Source organism: Mustela erminea, chromosome 3 (assembly GCF_009829155.1).
Source record: "Mustela erminea isolate mMusErm1 chromosome 3, mMusErm1.Pri, whole genome shotgun sequence".
Classification (NCBI taxonomy): domain Eukaryota; kingdom Metazoa; phylum Chordata; class Mammalia; order Carnivora; family Mustelidae; genus Mustela; species Mustela erminea.
The window spans coordinates 156,374,057-156,394,608 of NC_045616.1; the positions used below are offsets into that span (position 1 = coordinate 156,374,057).

At 39.4% G+C, this 20,552-nt stretch overlaps 1 protein-coding gene across 4 annotated transcripts in view; it reads right to left on the bottom strand.

Annotated features, from left to right (window-relative positions):
- The window catches only part of MARCHF6 (membrane associated ring-CH-type finger 6), an 82,397-nt gene that overhangs the window by 46,713 nt on the left and 15,132 nt on the right, over window positions 1-20,552 (bottom strand). The window contains exons 1-5 of one of the 4 annotated variants that reach the window (XM_032337754.1): window positions 12,804-12,898; window positions 11,126-11,222; window positions 10,293-10,366; window positions 6,423-6,566; window positions 643-715 (exon numbers count right to left, since the gene is read on the bottom strand). In XM_032337754.1, the coding sequence (XP_032193645.1) occupies window positions 643-715; window positions 6,423-6,566; window positions 10,293-10,366; window positions 11,126-11,222; window positions 12,804-12,828 (413 nt within the window). In that variant the 5' untranslated portion in view covers window positions 12,829-12,898. Of the gene's footprint in view, window positions 1-642; window positions 716-6,422; window positions 6,567-10,292; window positions 10,367-11,125; window positions 11,223-12,803; window positions 12,899-20,552 lie in introns of those variants that run through there. The other 3 variants (XM_032337751.1, XM_032337753.1, XM_032337752.1) reach the window with 3 other exon arrangements.

A 20,552-nucleotide genomic window follows, 5' to 3' on the forward strand; every position in this document is an offset into this window, starting at 1 on the left:
TACTTCTGTTCCATGGGATGGTTTTGTATTGTTCTCTGTCTTGACTGACACAGCAATCAGAAACCTAAGGTCAGCTGGGTAAAAAAGATTTAGCAAATACAGGTGCAACCATTGGCAGGCTTAATATTTAATGATCTTGATACAGTTAATCATTTACGGCATTTCTAATTCTGACATCAGTAATAAAAACACATCTTTCCCAAGAAAACAGTTAACAATGCTTAATGGCAAATTATGATACAGTAAAATAATGACAGTGAACAAGTTTTTAGTCCATCTTCTAATAATCACAAGAAACATTTAAAAACTAAATTTGAATTCAAATGACTATGCTGTTAAAAAAAATACATGTTTAAATGAACTCTCGGCACATGAACATGATAGCACATATCTCACACTGCATGGCTGCCTGTTTAACATATCGTTCCGCCGTACAAAATAGTCTTTAAAACAGGTATGTTTTAGAACAAACACGTACATATGTCAACTACTCCTACTGTAGCTGTAACTGTCAGAGTAAGAAACATAAATTACTCTTTGTCCTTGAAACAAAAGGACTTTTCAAATTTTAACAAATAAAAGCATACAGGAAAACCCAGCACTAGCTCTTCTGTGCAGCTTTCCAGCTTCACAAGTACTCACGTGGACAGCATGTCCAGTGGCAGTGTCAGTAGTGAGCTCACGGAGCCAGTAAACAAGCACTTGTAGATACGGCCTGCCAAGAAGGGCAAGACAGCATTCGGTTACGACATACAGCATGAACTGAGACAGGTACTCAACTAAACAGGTGAAGTGTAAGCCCCTAGAAATATTTAGTCTTCGCAAGACTGTCCTAAAATACTACATTGAAAGAAAACCCTGGGGCACCTGGCTGGCTCAACGGGTTAAGCCTCTGTCTTTGCCTCAGGTCATGGTCTCAGGGTCCTGGGATAGAGCCCCGCATCCGGCTCTCTGCTCAGTAGGGAGCCTGCTTCCTCCTCTCTCTCTGCCTGCCTCTCTATTTGTGATCTCTATCAAATAAAATCTTAAAAAAAAAAAAAAAAAGTAAAGATCTCTAAATTACAATATGGAGAATTTTTTTTAACCAAGAACTCTAAAATTCATTGAGTCTTCTCATGAAAATAAGGGGTTTCAGTTCTGGGATTACACAATTTGAAATTAAGAGGACCTTTCAGAAGAATAATGGTCCAATAACATGAATGGCAAACTAACAACCATTTTTTTAAAAACACAGATTCAAGTGTCCTCAAAGAAAGATTCTTAAATTTGGCCATGAAGGGGAAAAAAGATAAAGCATGGGTGAATGCACAGCCATCCCCTCATCCTTAGTCAGAAAGGCAAGAACAGAAATAGGGCCCAAGAGGAAACAGCTGATTTTCTTTCTAACCAAAACTTGTATATTAGTTTAAGCATCCCCTATAGCTTAGTATCAGAAATTTTCAGTGACTTCAATGGCTGTTTTCAAAAAGTCAAATCAAAATGAAAAGGTAGGAAAAAACTTCTATAATAGAAATTACATATGTTTATAAAATAGTCAAGGCAAGTGTACCTGTAACAAAGTAAAACAAACAACAAACCAAATGTCTGTAAATCAGAAAATGGATTCAGAAATTACAGGCCTCCTTCCTACAGAGTGCTGTGCATCCATTAAAAATATAAGGTAACTCAAAAAAAAAAAAAATAGTACAGTAGCTCAACACGTTCTCATACAGAAGATACCAGGGTACACTGCTAACTTTAAAAAGCTAGAGACTACATATTTTGTGATAGAACGTAAATTTTAATTACAAGTCTGTGTATAAGCAAGCGCATACAAGTCAGAACAGAGAGCTAGCTTGTTAACTGCATTACTTACATCCTCTGAGTCTCTACTTAACTTTTTTTTTTTTTTTAAGATTTCATTTATTTATCTGACAGAGAGAGATCACAAGTAGGCAGAGAGGCAGGCAGAGAGAGAGAGGAGGAAGCAGGCTCCCCGCTGAGCAGAGAGCCCGATGCGGGACTCGATCCCAGGACCCTGAGATCATGACCTGAGCCAAATGCAGCGGCTTAACCCACTGAGCCACCCAGGCGCCCCTCTACTTAACTTTTGATTATTTGCTGTGACTTTGGAGAGGTGTTAAGTCTTCCATCTGACAGTGAATGCTTTATATATTTCGAAGTCCCGTACTCTGATGCATAAGTTCTTTAGTTTTACTTTCTTATGACTATGTCCTTTACTAATATGAAATATAATGCTCTGCTCCATTTAAAGTTTTTCATCTTGTATACATCTAGCTGATGATCACTGTTCCTGTGTTCTGCCAGCATTTGCTAACATCTCTGTAGTATCAACCTGGGCTGCTCTGTACTTATTTCTCATAGTAAACCACGTTCCTCTGTACACAACTGTGTAAACTCTCATGATCACAGAACTTGAGCCTTACCCTTTCCTCTCTTACATCCCTTCCTCTACCCTCCAACCCTGTCTTTCCTCTCTTTTGATGGACTTTCCAAATATTTACTGTTTCATACTCTGACTTCTCAAGACAAAAACTCATAATCCCATTTCTATTCTTCCGGCACTTAGCTTTAAGTTTTGTTACTTTTTATTAAGGTAAAATTTATATGAATCTTAAGTTTATGTCTGGGTGAATTTTTGTATGTAAACATATCCAGGACACTGCCACCTAGATCAAGATATTCAGCATTTCTAGTTTTCTGGAAGGCTCCTCAACCCCCTTCCTAGTCAGTATCTCCAGCAAAAAGGTAACCGCCATTCAATCTCTATCACCACAGATCAATTTGGCCTACTTCAAAATTTCATATAAATGCAATCATACACAATCTATACTCTTCTGTGCCCGTTCCTTTCTCTCAGAGTAAAACTCATCCACGTTATTCCATGTCCCGATAATGAGCTCTTTTCTCACTAAGTACTACTCCGCTATACCGAAAAACCATGATGCACCTGCTCTCCTATTGCTGACAGGTATTCGGTTGATACCAGTCTTTAACTACTAGTAGCAAAGCCGCTGTGGTCATCCTTAAACATCTTCTAGCAGACACAACGCTCTGGTTTCCATCAGCTATATTCCTAGAAACGGAACTGTTGAATCATAAGGTGTTGATAATATTTACCACTGATAGATACTGCCAGTTTTCCGAAGGAGTTATACCATATATACTCCCACCATCAATGTAAGCGTGTTCCAAATACTCCACATCCTAAGAAACATTTGGTATTGTCTTGTTTTTTAATTTTAGTCATTCTGCTGAGTATGTAGCAGTACCTTCTTGTGCATTTCCCTCATGACTAATGAGGCTGAGCAGCTTTTTGTGTTACTGGCTATTTAGATCTTTCCAGAAACTCCTATTCAAAACTTTTGTCTTTTTATTTGGGTTGTTTACTTTTTCCTTACTGATTTTTAGGAGTTCCCTACATAGTCTAGATACAGGTCCTTCGTTTGATGTATGTATTGCAAATATCTTCTCTCACTCAGGGGGGCTTGCCTTTCTCTCTTAAAGGTACCAAAGCATGAATAAAAGTTCTTAATTTTAATTAAGTCCAATTTATTCAGTATTTTCTTTTATGGTTATATATATACATACAAGTATACATATATATATATTTTTTTTTTTTTGAAAATTTTATTTATTTTGCATGCCTAAGTGCAAAATAAGCGTCTGCCTTTGGCTCAGGTCATGACTGCAGAGTCCTGGGATCAAGGCCCAGATCAGGCTCCCTGCTCAGTGGGGAGCCTGCTTCTCTGTCTCCTTCCTGCTCGTACTCTCTCTCACTACCTTTGTCTCACTCAAGTAAATAAAAATCTAAAAAAAAAAAAAAGATTTTATTTATTTATTCAGAGAAAGAGCATGTGCATGAATAAGGGGAGAAAAAGAGGGAGAGAAAGCATTTCAAGCAAATAGGGTGTGCTGAGCTGGAGTCTGATGCAGGGCTCAATACCACAACCCTAAGATCATGACCTGAGCCAAAAATCAAGAAACAGACGCTTAACTGACTGAGCCATCCAGGTACCTCATTCTCCCATATTTTTAGAAATCTTTTGGTTTTAACATTTACATTGAGGGGGTGCCTGGGTGGCTTGGTCTGTGAAGCTTCTGCCTTCAGCTCAGGTCATGATCCCGGGGTCCTGGGATCGAGCCCCACATAGGGCTCCCTGCTCAATGGGGTGCCTGCTTCTCCCTCTCCTCCTCCTGCTTGTGTTCCCTCTCTCGCTGTGTCTCTGTCAAATAAATAAATAAAATCCTAAAAAAAATTTTTTTAAAGATTTTATTTATTTATTTGACACAGAGAGAGATCACAAGTAGGCAGAGTGGCAGGCAGAGAGAGAGGAGGAAGCAGGCTCCCCGCTAAGCAGAAAGCCCAATGCAGGGCTCGATCCCAGGACTCCGGGATCACAACCTGAACTGAAGACAGAAGCTTTAACCCACTGAGCCACCCAGGTGCCCCAAAATCCTAAAAATTTCTATATAAAAAATAAAAGAGTACTAATTCTTTAAAAAAAAAAAATCATATTCAGGCTTACGATCCATCTCAAATTATTTTTGTGTCAGGTGTGAGATAATGACATGATTTGTTTTCCTTCGTACGGCCATCCACCCAGCTGACACTACACCATTTACTGAAAGGATCGTCCTGGGCGCCTGGGTGGCTCAGTGGGTTAAGCCACTGCCTTCGGCTCAGGTCATGATCTCAGGGTCCTGGGATCGAGTCCCGCATCGGGCTCTCTGCTCAGCAGGGAGCCTGCCTCCCCCTCTCTCACTGCCTGCCTCTCTGCCTACTTGTGATCTCTCTCTCTCTCTCTCTCTGTCAAATAAATAAATAAATAATCTTTAAAAAAAAAGAAAAAGAAAGGATCGTCCTTCCCCCACTGAACAGCAGTGGCACCTTTGTTATGAATCAGGTGATGATGCAGATGTGGGTCTAGTTCTGAACTCTAGTTGATTACCCCATCATTTTTAATGCAGAGTCACACAGTGTTTTCCTATCTCTGTCTAGAGCATCTACAGTCTCCTCACAAATAAGATAAGCAACTTGAAAAGCTCTCATTTCTACCCTCTCCTCAGTTCTCCCAATTTTAGTTCCAGGCAACTACCTAAAAATTACCAGTCATTTTAGATTAAAACAACTACTAGTTAGCTGGGGGAAGCACCTGTCTCTCTTTCTTTGCAGTTCATGCCTTTCTCTCTGATTCCTCACTTATTTTGGGAAAGTATATTCTCAAACAGTTTCTTTTTCATAAATGGTTTGAGGTGGCAAACTTTTCATGCCCTTGCATCTACTGGCATGTCTTTATTTTGTCCCTCCATCTGAGGATAATTTATGGGTAGATTTCAGATTCAGAAACGTCAAAGTCTAAAGTTTTTGCTGTCCTCTAGCCTTCAGAGCTGCTGATTTTAAGTCTGACACCAATGTGATTTTTACTTTGTAGGATAATGTGCAAGTAGAACATCTACCATTTTATTCAGTCCTGGAAAACTTTAGAATTTGTCCAGGTTTGTGAGGCGCCGTCCTTCATCATGGTGAGCTCTCTCTCTTTCGATCAAAAAGATGACTGTCACTTCCTCATGTCCATGATCCTTCACTTTGTGAAAGTACTTCCTAGACAGGTGCTGAAACAACTGGATGCAGCCTTCACCTCCCGGTTTTTTCCTCCTCACACTTGCAACTTCTTGTCTCTGAGTTATATCCAAGAGAACCCCTTGCTCAATCTCCTAGTTTACCTCTTCACTTTTCAACAATACCTATTCTGCTATTCAACATATCCCCAAAGATTTGCATCTTCATAAATGATCAATTTATTTTATTTTAAAGGGACTCAAGGATATTAATTATACTTATTTAAAATCTCACTTGCATTTAACTCCAAAGAATCATAGCTACATACTCTGGCACCATTTACTACCTACCCTTCTGCATGTCTCTAAAAACAAAAACCCAAAAGGGATCAACTAAGGGCTAGTATAACAACCTCCCAGAAAACTTCCTGTATCTTGAAAGATAAGCCTCCCAATTATTCAGAACTATTACAGATACAGGAGTTGTCTTTTAAAAGGGAAGAAAAAAAATCTCAAAAATAATCCAACTTCTGCCATCCTTGAAAGTTCTAATACACTTCAAAGAATAAAAATCAAAATCCTTCTAATTATAATTTGGTTTTGCTTTTTCAATTCTTTCATGAACTCTCATTATTAGCCTCTGTATGCTGTTTATCATTCCCATTTCATTCAAGAAAATGATCTGTTAAAAACAGTTCTTAATTTAGGTGGACAATGTTTTCTAAGTGAGGCTTTCCTAATACATGAAATTGTAGCATCAAATAAATATCAAACAAAAATATGATGTAATATTATAAAATTGAATATTTATACAACTTTTTAAGTTGTATAAATCCAATCACAGAGAAATGAATACTCACATGCTGTAAGAGGAACAACTCCCAACCATGCAAAGGCCACAAGTGTATAATGAAACCAATATCGTATTGCAGTGCCAATACTTGTAACGAGTCCAGCAAATATGTCTTGGATTGGAAGCCGTGAAGGCATATCTGGAGAATAAACTAGAAGAGAAAAAAAAAAGTACATATAATTTGAATTGACATATACAAATAATACATAATATAATATAAATATAAATACATATAAAACATAATACATATAGTTGACATATTGAATCATAAACATTCAATAATAGTTTAATTCATAAATATAAAAATAGGCATGTATAGCTTGCTTAACTCTCAATCTTTCTATTTCACTTGAATATCTTTTCCTATTAAAAAAGTGAATCAGGGTGCTGGGTGGCTTAGTGGGTTAAAGTCTCTGCCTTCGGCTCAGGTTAAGATCTCAGGGTCCTGGGATCAGGCCCCACATCAGGCTCCCTGCTCAGTAGGGAGCCTGCTTCCCCCTCTCTCTCTGCCTGCCTCTCTGCTTACTTGTGATCGATCGATCTCTCTCTCTGTCAAATAATAAATAAATAAATCTTTAAAAAAATTTAAAGAAAAAAGTGAATCAAATACTTAAACAATGCTACATTTACCCAAAAGTCATCTGGAAGCAAATCACATGTGAAACGTAGAAACCAACAAAAAAGGTCTCTGTGCAGGAAAAAAGGTTCAAGGACAGTTCACAACCTTCAGTCATCGGCATGAACTTCATGCAAAGCTAACTTAAACAAATTTTAGCATTTAAACAATGCAATTATCTGGCTTCCCAAATTATAAAGTATCAGATTAAAGCCAACAGGAGCAAAAGGTAAAGCTGTTGACATGTTACCAAGAAAGAACCCTCCTTAGTAAAGACCACAGTAAGATATCACCGTATACCTGTCAAATGGCTAGTACCAAAAAGTTAATAGGGGTGCCTGGGGTTAATAGGGCTCAGGGGTTAAGCATCTGCTTTTGGCTCAGGTCATGATCCCAGGGTCCTGGGTTCTAGTCCCACATCAGACTCCCTGCTCAGTGGGAAGCCTGCTTCTCCCTCTCCTACTACCCCTGCCTGTGTTCCCTCTCTTGCTGTGTCTCTCTCTGCCAAATAAATAAAATCTTTTAATTAAAAAAAATAATAATAATAAGTGTTGGCAAGGAGGTATAGAAAAAGGAACCTTGTGCACTGTTAGGTGTGAGAATGTAAAGACGTGCAGCCCCTGTGGAAAGGGGTATGGGGGTTCCTCAAAAAGTTAAAAATACATAGTATCATACAATCCAGTAATTCCACTCCTGGGTATTTACCCAAGGAAACCAAAAACACTAACTCGAAAAGGTATATGCACTATGTTTATGGCAGCATTACTTACAACAGCCGAGGTATGGAAGCAATCCAAGCATCCACTGATAAATGAATAAAGAAAGAATAGTGTGTATATACACACAATGGAATATTGCTCAGCCATGAAAAATATTAGGACCCCTGCCATTTGTGACAACGTGGATGGACCTAGCAGGTACTGTGCTAAGAAAATTAAGTCAGTAAGTGAAAGACAAAGAACGTATGATTTTACTTACATACGGAAGTAACAAAAGAGATGAACAAACAGAAAAGCAGTAACAGACATACAAATACAGAAAACAAACTGGCAGATGCAAAAGGGAAAGGGGAGGTGGGCAAAATGGGTACAAGGAAATAAGTCACAGGGATGAAAGGCAGAGCAGAGGGAATATATACAAACACTGTACGGTGAAAAATGGGAGCCATACTTGTGGCAAGCACAACATCAAAGACACTATGCTGTACATCTGAAACTAACGTTAACATTGTGTCTCAACTATACTTCAATTAAAAAAGAAAAAAGAAAAAAAGAGCAAGTCCTCCTCCCAAATACAAGCCTTAGACCCAGCACTCAAAAAGTACAATCTGTAGCAAAGTCATTTCATGTGGAAGCAAATCACCTACTGACATTTGTTGGCCAATCATCCCCCTCGCCCAATTTTCAACAGTAATTAGTATTCCAACCAGTAAATCCAAATCTTCCCATCTCTCTGTAAGATGTGGTTCAACACACTCAGAGAAAGGTTTTGCCATGTTTGAGAAAGACTTTCTTTTTAAATGGTTCCAATGAAAAAAAACCACTGCTCTACCACAGGTCTCAGAAAGAATACATGGGAGGAACAAACACATTTCTCCAGTGAGGCCAACATAAGGAATTATGACATGTAAAGCTTTAAAATCAATGATCTAAAACTAATGAATGAACTATTATAAAAACTATTCAGAGCTGCAAACATTCAGGAATAAGCAATTTTGCAATATACCCACAAAGATCACCTACTTTAAGAGGATACTTGATACTCAAGTCATTAAACCAGTAAATAAAATTTTTGAGAAAGATAAAGAGAATGGCCTATGTCAAATGCTAACTAAAATGTACCAACACAAGCTTTTATTGGTCTCAAAAAAACTCACACAAGTAATTCCTAGGAAACGTCATGAAAATACTCAATTACTCAGAATTAGTTTGCTATAAACCTTAACTTGTAGAGTTTTTACGCCCTATAGAAAATTAAAGAATACAAAATAAATTACTTGACCTTTTTCAGATGGTAATAAAGTTCCAAAAATAAAACCGTAATGACTTCAGTCATTTATAATCCCTCAAATAAAAACAAAGTAAAACTAAGTTACAGCATTTAGACTCAGTTAACTGAGTTAGAGCATTTATATTCAGCAGCTCAAGATACTATTTTAAAAAAAAACAAAAAACAAAAAACACAAAAATCTTTGGAAGAAGAGGGCAATGTACTATAATCCCAGAATGAAAAGTATACTTCAAATTCTTGACAAGCTGCCAGTTTAGTCCTCTACTTAAGATGAATAACATTAAATATCAAGCAGTAGGCACAGGAATCATAAAATATAACTGGAATTTTAAAGACCTACAAAGTATGTGCCACTGGCTTACAAAAATATAAAGCTTAGAAAGTCTCATTTTTAAAAAGTGAATTAAGGGGGGCATCCGCCTGGCTCAGTAAGTAGACCATGTGACTCCTGAACCTTCTCTTTATTATTATTTTCCAACCTACACAATTTTAAGTCAAAAGATACCCCAAGTTTGAACAGTGAGGAGATATTTGATAAAAATCAAGGCATCGTTACTAATTTTTCTGAGTAAATGGTGGAATCATAGTTACTGTTTTTAAAAAGAACCCTTACTGACTGAGATACATACTAAAATATGTACAGATGAAATTATAAATGATGGCATTTGCTTTAAAATGGATAGAGAGGTGGGGAACAAGAACATAGGTAAGGAATACCACGTAACGGCAATGAGCTAAAAAGGAGTCAAACTAAAAGATATGAACATGGGGGCTCATTACACCTTTTTTATACATTTGATCTTGCCCATAATAAAAAATTTATAAAGAGGGGCACCTGGGTGGCTCAGTCCATCAAGTGTCCAACTCTTCATTTTGGCTTAGGTCATGATCTCAGGGTCCTGAGATCAAATCCTGAGTGGGGCTTGTGCTGAGCATGGAGTCTACTTAGGATTCTCCCTCTCCCTCTGCCCCTCCCTCCCCCACTAGTGGCATGCATGCTCTCTCTCAATTAAAAAAAAAATAATAAAAAAAGAAATATTCTACAAATCAAATCACTGTCTTTCTCACATACATATGTGTCTGTGTATTAAAAACTGACATGTAGTTTAAAAAATATATTTTCCAAATGTTACAGCAATACTTTGTTATTATCAATGACAAAGTTAAAAATAGTTACTTTAAAACTGCTTAAAAACCTTTTTGTATCCAGTTACAACCCAAAAATGCAATGTAAACTTCTAAAGAACTTACTTGGTGTGAAAGCAAATCTGTGCTTGCATAATTCACAGTATTCTTTTCGACTGTGTTTCAGCCACTGAACTAAGCTGCAATCACAAACACATTCATTAGTGTTACAATGAAGATATTTTAAGGTTTCACTGAAAACCAATGTTCTATTAAAATTTAAGGTATTATAGAGCTTTTACAATTTCAACAGTTTCATATTTATAATATTTTTTACTTTTTATAACTTAATGCCTTCTGAAAGTACAGAACTGTAACAGATATGTTTTTACTATTTTAAAAAGTTCAATTAACTAAATTGTAATGTCCTCAAGGCTAACCTCAACTATGAAAGAATCTCCGAGTGTCACATCAGTTCTAACAGTGGTGGTCTGATGGCACTGCTACCATGGGTAGCTCGGTCTGAATCCTGCTGGCTGTGTACCCAGAACAAGTTACTTAACTCTTGTTTTCTTATCTGCATAATAATAAAAACATTCCACCTCATGGTTCTAAGGATTAAATGATTTAAGATCTATAAAAGCAAAGAGCACCACCTGGCACAAAGCATTATAAAAATGTAAGGTATTGTCATGTCAAGCAGAATCAGAAAACTTTAACACTTCCAATGAACAAAAGAAGCTCTCCACGGTAGAAACGAACAAACAGGTACTCAAATGCACCTGGAAAACAGTAACACCAAAATGACAGGGAATGGTAAGAAGGAATATGGGTAATTTCCAAATTTTCACAATTAAAAAAAAAACTACTATAGAAAAAGTTCACTGAAACAATCCCCCTTACTATATAAATAACAAAACCAAAGCTCAGACATAAAATTTTCTAAAAGGATGACTCACCATTCTTGATGGATAAACTTAATACTGCCAGTACATACACAAGGATGATAAAGAGGTTTCTCAGGTGTTCCTTCTGACCGACACACTCTACATATGTCTGTGAATGAAAAAGATAAATTGATTAAACTTTTTTTTAAAAACCCCAAAACAAAAATAATGTGTTAAAGAAAGAATCTATCAGCAGCGGAGAAATGAAAGTGTTATGATAATAAGCAAGTATATTCCAAAACTAGGGGCACCTGGGTGGCTCAGTAGGTTAAGCCTCTGCCTTCAGCTCAGGTCATGATCTCAGGGTCCTAGGATCGAGCCCCGCATTGGGCTCTCTGCTCAGCGGGGAACCTGTTTCCCCCTTTCTCTGCCTGCCTCTTGCCTACTTGTGATCTCTCTCTCTGTCAAATAAATAAATAACATCTTTCAAAAATATATATATATATTCCAAAACCAAAAAATTCCCTAGTATATAAAAAGGCCAGTTGTTCCTTTCAATGAGAACTGTACTCATTAACTGTACTCTTCCATAACTAATGCCAAATAGAAAAACACAAAATCAGGTCACCACTGGTATCCTAATAGTTTTAAACTCCAGTCCTAACAGTTTAAAATCCTAAGTCCAGTCCTCACAGTTTAAACTCCACAAAACACAACCAAGGACTTAATGGCAGTGGGCAGCCCTGGAGACACCCCTGTAGCCTCACCTCACTCCACCACAGATACAGAGACATGCACTAATAGGGTGAGTTTTGCACCCCAAAACTACAAAGGCACCGGGTCAGAGAGAGGTGAGCCAGAGGTCACCTTAAGCAGAAGTACGGGAGCCCAGGACTACCTGATCAGAGGCCAGAGGCAAGAGCTCCCCCTCCACTCTGCCCCACATGGTTCTGAGCACATCTGCCCATGTTCTTGCCCGGTGGCCCATGATATGTAGAGGAAAAACTTAAAATGCCAAGAACCATCCCACTCACAGGTTCCGTAATGCTCCCTCTGCAGGACAACCTATGGAAACTGGTCACAACTTTTATTTAGACCTTCTTCTCTGTGATCTGCAGGGCTAAGTGCCCACCCCAAGTGGGCAACGTGAGGGGCAACAAGCAGTGTACTAGAGACAAGGAGTTAAGGAAAACTTTTGATCTACTCTCTCAAGGGAGTTCCTCGTTCATGGGGAGTAACTGCAACCCAAGCCCACTGTTAATGGATTTAACCAGGGACACATACACTGAGCAGTGTGACAGTCGGCCCCCAATGTTAAAAAGTAGTGTGTTCCTCAACCTAGGAAGGCTGAGCACCACTTATCAAAGTTGACGGATAATGACTACTCGGGCTGCCTAACTGGTTAGCACACTCATCCCAAGAGTTATCCATAAGCCAGGCGGATCACTGCCTACATAGAAAGGCCACACACCACCAACCACAGAAGAGCTTTTGCTGTGCCAGTTCTACCTACACGAGAGCCAGGAAGGGTTGTCCAGGTTGAGTGAAATCAAGCCCACTCCAGGGCTGTGTCTTTCAGTTAGCTTTAGAACCTTACCCCCCCACACCCCTTCCACCGCCAGCCAGAGGACTCCGGCTTCCTGGAAGCCATCTGTGGGTCATGAGAGCAACACTGGCTGTCTGCACCGTTTACGGTCAGAACTACACAGGATACATGGGGCCCAAGCCTCTTCAAACCGCCCACTTTCACCTTCGTCCTTGATTAATGAAAACATCTTTGGCAAAAGCTTTCACTCTGGTCCGTCTTGCACCAGTCTTAAGACTCTGGGCTCTAGCAACACAATATGAATGTCCCAACAATCCTGCCTAACCAGCCTCTGCAAAGTTCTGACACAAACAAAACAGAACCACACTAGAATTCCATGATTCTAAGGGCAGTATCCTGGCAGCTTGAGTCTGCTTTGAACACTCGAATTTTCTCCAAGTGTACACTTCAGCCTAGGGAAACTGGACTAAGAGCCAGGAGCTCACCCAAGGGGGTGGGTAAAACCTGGAAGGACCATCCTCTGTGGTGGATCTGCTGCTGCCCGCACGGGAGATCCAGCATCAAGCTGGCATTTGAACCGCGCTGGGTTCAATACCTGACCCTGGAGTGGAGATGACCACAGCGGCCAGCAACAAGGCTTGCCCTGCATGGATCCTCCTTAAAGCATTCAAAATGCACTCATTCAAAAAGAGTCCAGTGTCGTTTTTCATCACTGCTCTCCCAGGTCTGAAGTAGATAACCTGCACATTGCTGCCTTTCTTGGTTGATCATCAAGCTCCCTTTATGGTACCGAACCTGGATTTCTGGCCACCATAGTTGCCACTGTAGACACTATGACTTCTACGTAAAATAGCTGACAGGTCCATGGAACATGCAACTGATCTTGGTTATCTAGACTCACCAGAGCTACTGGTGCCTGTGGCATCAATTAATTCCACAATTACCAGAGTTACCCAGGTAGGAGCAGAACAAGCACTTAAAGCCATGTGGAACATGACCACACTGGCCCAAGGGCCAGGATGCCTACAGATTAACTTTAAAAGACAGGCAGGTGCTAGTGAGGGGTTATCTAGATGGGTGGTTTGGGGGCAAATACGTGTGAGCCAATGCAGACATAGGGTGAAGCAGTCCCACACTGTCCTGTCTCTGCAGCCAGTGCTCAGGCGGCTGCAGAAGTAGGGCACAGCAGCGAAACTGGCAAGGTGTGTCCTGCATTGGAACACAGTGAGAGGAAAGCAGCAGAGACAATGCTGCGCTCACACAAACGCGGGTTGCTATGTTGCCCTCCAGAAACAAAGTGACTGACTGGGCAAGGACTCTCCTTGTTAGCACACAGCTGCCAACAAGACGCAGGGACAATGGAGAATATCCACAAGTGCGAAGGGCTGATGCTGGTGGCTCATCCTGTAAGGGGCCCAGCCCTACAAGGGCGGCCCAGCCCCAGGTGGCACAGGAGAGTTATGAGGAGGACCACGCATTGGCCAGATTGGGGGTGGGGGGGGCTGCAGAAGGCACAGTGCGGGGATTGGGAGGGAGACGCGGAACACATGTGCACAAGACAGTGATCTCCAGAAGACCACATTCAACGACAAACCAACAAACACAAAACTCAGCAAGCACAACAATCTACACGGACTGTAGGGCTCTGATTAACACAGGACAGAGTACTGCACCCACCCACCTCTGTAAGGCTGAAACCATTTTCAACATAACACTAAGGCTTTGCCTTTTATCCTCATTGTCTTGCCAGGGTACAGTGGAGTTTTCCACATGCTACCCAACACAACTGACTGAATGCAGCCAAGATGAAAAAAAATCCACCAGCCTCCCATTAAATCTAACATTTAGATTTGCAAATATAAAACAAATCCACTCTTCTCACCAATATTTTAGGTCTGAAGTATATAGTTGTTTCTTTAATAAAAAAAAAGATATTAACCTATAACAGGTGTATTAAGTGAATTAGTATTTCCAAATTTTGTTTCATTCTCTAATGGCAAATGAAGGCTCTTAACGATATGCCAATGTTTTTAAGAGTGTAAAGGGATCCTGAGGCCAAAAACTTCAAGAACATTTTTTGTGTGTGTGCTTGTGAAACTTCTGGGAAAAATCAGAATAACTATGGTTCTCTCAAAATACACAAATAGACAAAATTTTCATTATTTTGTAAGGAGTTTCACAAGCCTCCACTGATTCTTTAAAAAAAAAAAAAAAAGGAAGAGAACATTAGACATCTCAACTGCCTCATTTTAGAACCATGGAGATTTTTTTTTTTACATATTTACAAAATTATAGCAAAATGGAACATAAGCAACCCCTAAACCAAAAACAAATTACAAAAAATGAACCATACGTGTGTGTGCATATATATATATATATATATATTATAAATATATCTCAAGTTTAACCACAGAAAAGAATTACTTTAGAAACTTTAAAACAGTAATATGATCACATATGCCTAGCAGGCTATATTCTAAGACAGAAGAAACTGTAATTAAATCCTAAACAGAATTCAGTCATCGTGGTGTGAAGAGCAATAATACTGATAATAATTTTAACACTTGGAAGGATAAACCCATTAAGGAGTCTGATGCTGGTATTGTGGTTGTGTGTGTATTTTTTAAGTGATCTCTTAGGATACGTATTTACAGGTGAAAAGATTTCATACCTGGGATGTGCTTTAAAATGATGCAGGAGAAGTGTGGAGATGGGAAAGGAAAAGGGTTGAGATGCAAGAATTATCAGCCATACACTTTATCTGTTGAATAAAATGCTGGTTATCAGAGGTTATTGCAATAGCCTATTTTGTTTTAAATTTTACATGATGGGGCACCTAGCTGGCTCAGCTAGTGGAGCATGCAACTCTTGGGTCTCAGGGTTGTGAGTTTGAGTCTCACAATGGGTGTAGAGATTACTTAAAAATAAAATACTTAAAATGGAGAAACATTCCATGCTCACGAACTGGAAGAACAAATAATGTCAAAATGTCTGTGCTACCCAAAGCAATCTACACGTTCAATGTAATCGCTATCAAAATACCACCAACGTTTTTCACAGAGCTGGAACAAACAATAAAATTTGTATGGAACCACAAAAGACCCCAAATAGCCAAAGCAATCCTGAAAAACAAAACCAAAGCTGAAGGCATCACAATTCTGGACTTCAGGTTGTATTACAAAGCTGTACATCAAAAGACTGTGGTACTGGCACAAAAACAGACACACAGATCGATGGGAGAGAACAGAAAACCCAGAAAAAGACCTTCAACTCTATGGTCCACCAATCTTTGACAAAGCAGTAAATACCCAACAGAAGAAAGTCTCTTCAAGAAATGGTGTTAGAGGGGCGCCTGGGTGGCTCAGTGCATTAAAGCCTCTGCCTTCAGCTCAGGGTGATCCCAGGGTGCTGCAATGATCCCAGGGTGCTGGGATCGAGCCCCGCATGGGGCTCTCTGCTCAGCAGGGAGCCTGCTTCCCACTCTCTCTCTGCCTGCCTCTCTGCCTACTTGTGATCTCTGTCTATCAAATAAGTAAATAAAATATTTAAAAAACAAAACAAAACAAAAATAAACAAGAAATGGTGTTGGAAGGACACCTGGGTGGCACAGTCAGTTAAGCGTCTGCCTTCGGCTCAGATCATGAACCCAGGGTCCTGGGATCGAGCCCCACATCAGGCTCCCTGCTTGCCAGGAAGCCTGCTTTTCCCTCTCCCACTCTGCCTGCTGTGATCCCTCTCTCTTGCTATGTTTCTCCCTGTCAAATAAATAAATAAAATCTTAAAAAAAAAAAAAAAAAAGATGGTGTTGGGAAAATTGACAGTCACATGCAAAAGAATGAAACTGGACCATTTTTTTCTTAAGCCATACAGAAAAATAAACTCAAAATGGATGAAAGACCTAAATGTGAGACAGGAATTCATCAAAATTCAGCAAACTCTGACCTCAGCCACAGCAACTTCTTGCTCCAAAAGCAAGGGACACAAAAGCAAAAATGAACTATGGGGACTTCATCAAAATAAAAAGGCTTTGCACAGCAAAGAAAACAGTCAACAAAACTAAAAGACAATCTACTGAATAAAAGAAGATATTAGCAAATGCCTTATTAGATGAAGGGCTGGTATCCAAAACCTACAAAGAAAACTTGTCAAATTATACACCCAAAAAATAAAAAATCCAGTCAAGAAATGGACAGAAGACATGAGCAGACATTTCTCCAAAGAAGACACAAAAATAACCAACAGACATGAAAAATGATCAAATCACTAGACATAAGAGAAATACAAATTAAGACCACAATGAGGTATCATGTCACACCAATCAGAACGGCGAAAATTAACAACTCGGGACACAACAAATATTGGCGAGGATGTGGAGAAAGGGGAACCCTCTTACACTACCGGTGGGAATACAAACTGGTATAGCCACTTTGGCAAACAGTATGGAGGTTCCTCAAAAGTTAAAAATAGATCTACCCTATGACACAGCAATTGTACTACTGGGTATTTATCCAAAGGCTACAAACATAGTGATTTGAAGGGGCATTTGCACTGAAAAGTTTATAGCAACAATGTCCACAAAAGCCAAAATACGGAAACAGCCCAGATGTCCACTGGCAGATGAATGGATAAAGAAGATGTGGTATATATGCAAGACAGAAAATTAGCCATCAAAAAGAATGAAATCTTGCCATTTGCAAACATGGATGAACCAGAAGGTATTATGTTAAGCAAAATACATCAGTCAGAGAAAGACAAATACCGTAAGATTTTGTTCATGCGTAATTTAAGAAATAGAACAGCTGAACACAGGGCAAGGGAAGGAAAAGATTAAATGAAACCAGAGAGGGAGACAGACTATAAAAGACTCTTAACTATAGGGATCAAACTAAGGGTTACTGGAGGGGAAGTGAGTGGGGCAATGGGGTAACTGGGTGATGGGCATTAAGGAGGGCACTTGATGTAAGGAGCAGTGGGTGTAATATGCAACTGATGAATCACTAAATTCTAATCAATCAATCAGTCAAACCAAATCTCTAGGGGCGCCTGGGTGACTAAGTAGGTTAATCGTCCAACTCTTGATTTCAGCTCAGGTCATGATCTCAGGGTCATGAGATCAAGCCCTGCATCCAGCTCCACACTGAGCAGGGAACCTGTTTAAAATTGTCTCTCTCCCTCTTCCTCTCCATCTGCCCTACTTCCCAGCTCACACATGAGTGCTCTCTTTCTCTAAATATGTAAATAAATAAGATCTTAAAAGTAAAATTTTACATAATAAAACTTGAAAAATAAGCAATGGTTAACCATGCAATTTACAAATATCACAGTTGAACTTTCATTGTACTGACACTACCAAGTCCAATTTTATCAATGAAGTTCTTCAACAAGAAGGCTTATTAGCATGTGGGTTTTTTTTATTTAATTTATTTGACAGAGAGAGACAGTGAGAGAGGGAATACAAGCAGGGGGAGTGGGAGAAGAAGAGCAGGCTTCCCGCTGAGCAGGGAGCCTGATGTGGGGCTCAATCCCAGGACCCGGGGATCATAACCTGAGCCGAAGGCAAACACTTAGCTACTGAGCCACCCAGGCGCCCAGCATGTGATGTGTTTCATATGTGCATGCTCATACACACACACAAACCGGAAAACTCATGTTAGATTTTATTTCACTAATCACAATTTTTAAAATGTGATAAAGCTTTCATTGGCTACATCTTTATTAGGGGAAAGCAGAGTAAGATTTAAATAATAGGTCTCAACATTCCTAAAAGCCTCATTTTGTCAACCAACAACCCAATTCTAATTTAAATCATTTAATCTAAATGCCTTTAACCCACTGATCCACCCAGGTGCCCCTAATCTAAATGCCTTTAATCTAAACCATTTAATCTAAATGACTTTAAAACGGAATTTGGTCCAAAAAATATCACTAATCTCTTTTACAGTACTGACCCTGTTTTTTCCCACATCATGAAGATCTGAGTGTTGTTCAAAAGCACCTCAAAAATAAATATCACCCTAAATGGACAGGTGAAGATTGTTGATATAAATAAACTAGAATGGCAATAAGCCCTAGCTATAAAATACTTGTAAGGCAAACATTTGGCTATTTAGCAGGCCCCAACCCCAGCTTAGACTGTGCCATGGGCAGAATCATACCTTACTGGGAAACTGGAAGCTGGGAAAAGTGGCCAAAGTGAAAGACTGCACCTGCTCTCACTCTATATTCTCAACAAAATTTCCTTAGCCAGTCTCTCTGTGGACTAGGAAGGAATGGAAGCTTCTTCCCTGCCAATCCATGTTCCAGTGGAAAAATCTGGAACAAACCATAGGTATACAGAGCTAACCATTTTTCCTGGAAGGATACATAAACTATTAACTTTATGTTAACTTTATGTTAAGTTGTTGACTTTGTGGATCAGTTTTGGGGGAAATACACATTTTATATATGTATCATGTCCACAGCATATACTTTTGTATTATTTTGCTCACACCCTAATATTAAAATTATAGTTTCCTTATAAACTTACAAAGACATGTACAAGAACGTTCACAGCAGCACTATTTCATAAAAATACCTCCAAAATTCGGGCTACCTGAGTGGCTCAGTGGGTTGACCATCCGACTCTTGATCTCAGCTCAGGTCCTGATCTCAGGGTTTTGGGTTCAGGACCTATGTGTTAAGCTCCACCTCCAAAATGGAAACTACTAAAGTGTCTATCAACAGTAGAATGGATAAATTTTAATACAACATCACAATGAGAATAAACCAACTAAAACTACAACCACAATGTATTTATTGCATAGTGATATTCAGTGATAACTCTCTCTCTCTCTCTCTCACACACACACACACACACACACACACACAGAAAGAATTCAGACACAAAGAATACCTATTCCACATGAAAAACTTCAAAAAAGTTGGGGTGCCTGGGTGGCTCAATCGGTTGAGAGTCTGCCTTCAGCTCAGGTCATGATTTCAGGGTCCTGGGATTGAGCCCCGCATCAGGCTCCCAGCTCAGCAGGGAGTCTGCTTTTCCCTCTCCCTCTGCTTGTGCTCTCTCTCTCTAATGAATAAATAAAATCTTTAAAATAAATAAATAAATGTTCACAAACAGGAAAAACTAACACTTATTAGAAGTCAGCATTGTAGTTAGGAAAGAGGCAGTAGAGACTACAAGAGGATTGAAGAGAATGGCCCAGATGAAATCGACACGCTTCTCCCTATACTTCCTGCCAAGTACAACCAAGCACAGCCAAAAGCCCAGGACATTATATATAAACAGAAGAAGATTCTAAAAAAGTGAAGAAAAGCCAGAGCAGCAAGGGAACTGGTGACCCAAGGAATCATACCCAGTGAGTTCTCTGGGGTTTTTTCCTTCAGGTATCCTGGGGACTGGTGGTAGAAATGGAGAAGCTGACAACCTGAAAACACCAATGGAACAGATAAACTTATCCCAAAAAAGCCAAAGACCAGGAAAGAGGCAACTTAGCAAGACAGGAAATTTTTAGACAATAAATGCTTCTGTACCCCAGCCAAATACCACAGGGGGAAAAAAATGAGGCCCCAACATCACCTCTAGCAGCCAAGGCCAGGAGGGGAAGCAGACCTAGATTAGCTGACTCTATTTCAGTTACTGAGGCCCAACTACATTATCAAAGAAGTTAATGAGGAAATGATTCAAATATAACCGTCAATTACAAAAGAGTATTCCCTCTAACTTGCTCATTCGTCCAACTTGGTTGTATGATCTTTGTTTGAATGTTTTTATTTTTTCCACAATTTAATGTCAATATTCTATACATATTTTCTATCTACTCTTCCAACTTTGTAATATTCTTCCATTTGGATAGTAGGCTGCTCCCTCTGGCAAAACACATTACACCACTGAAATATAAAGGTAAAATAACTAGGGGCACTGGGTGGCTCAGTGGGTTAAAGCCTCTGCCTTCG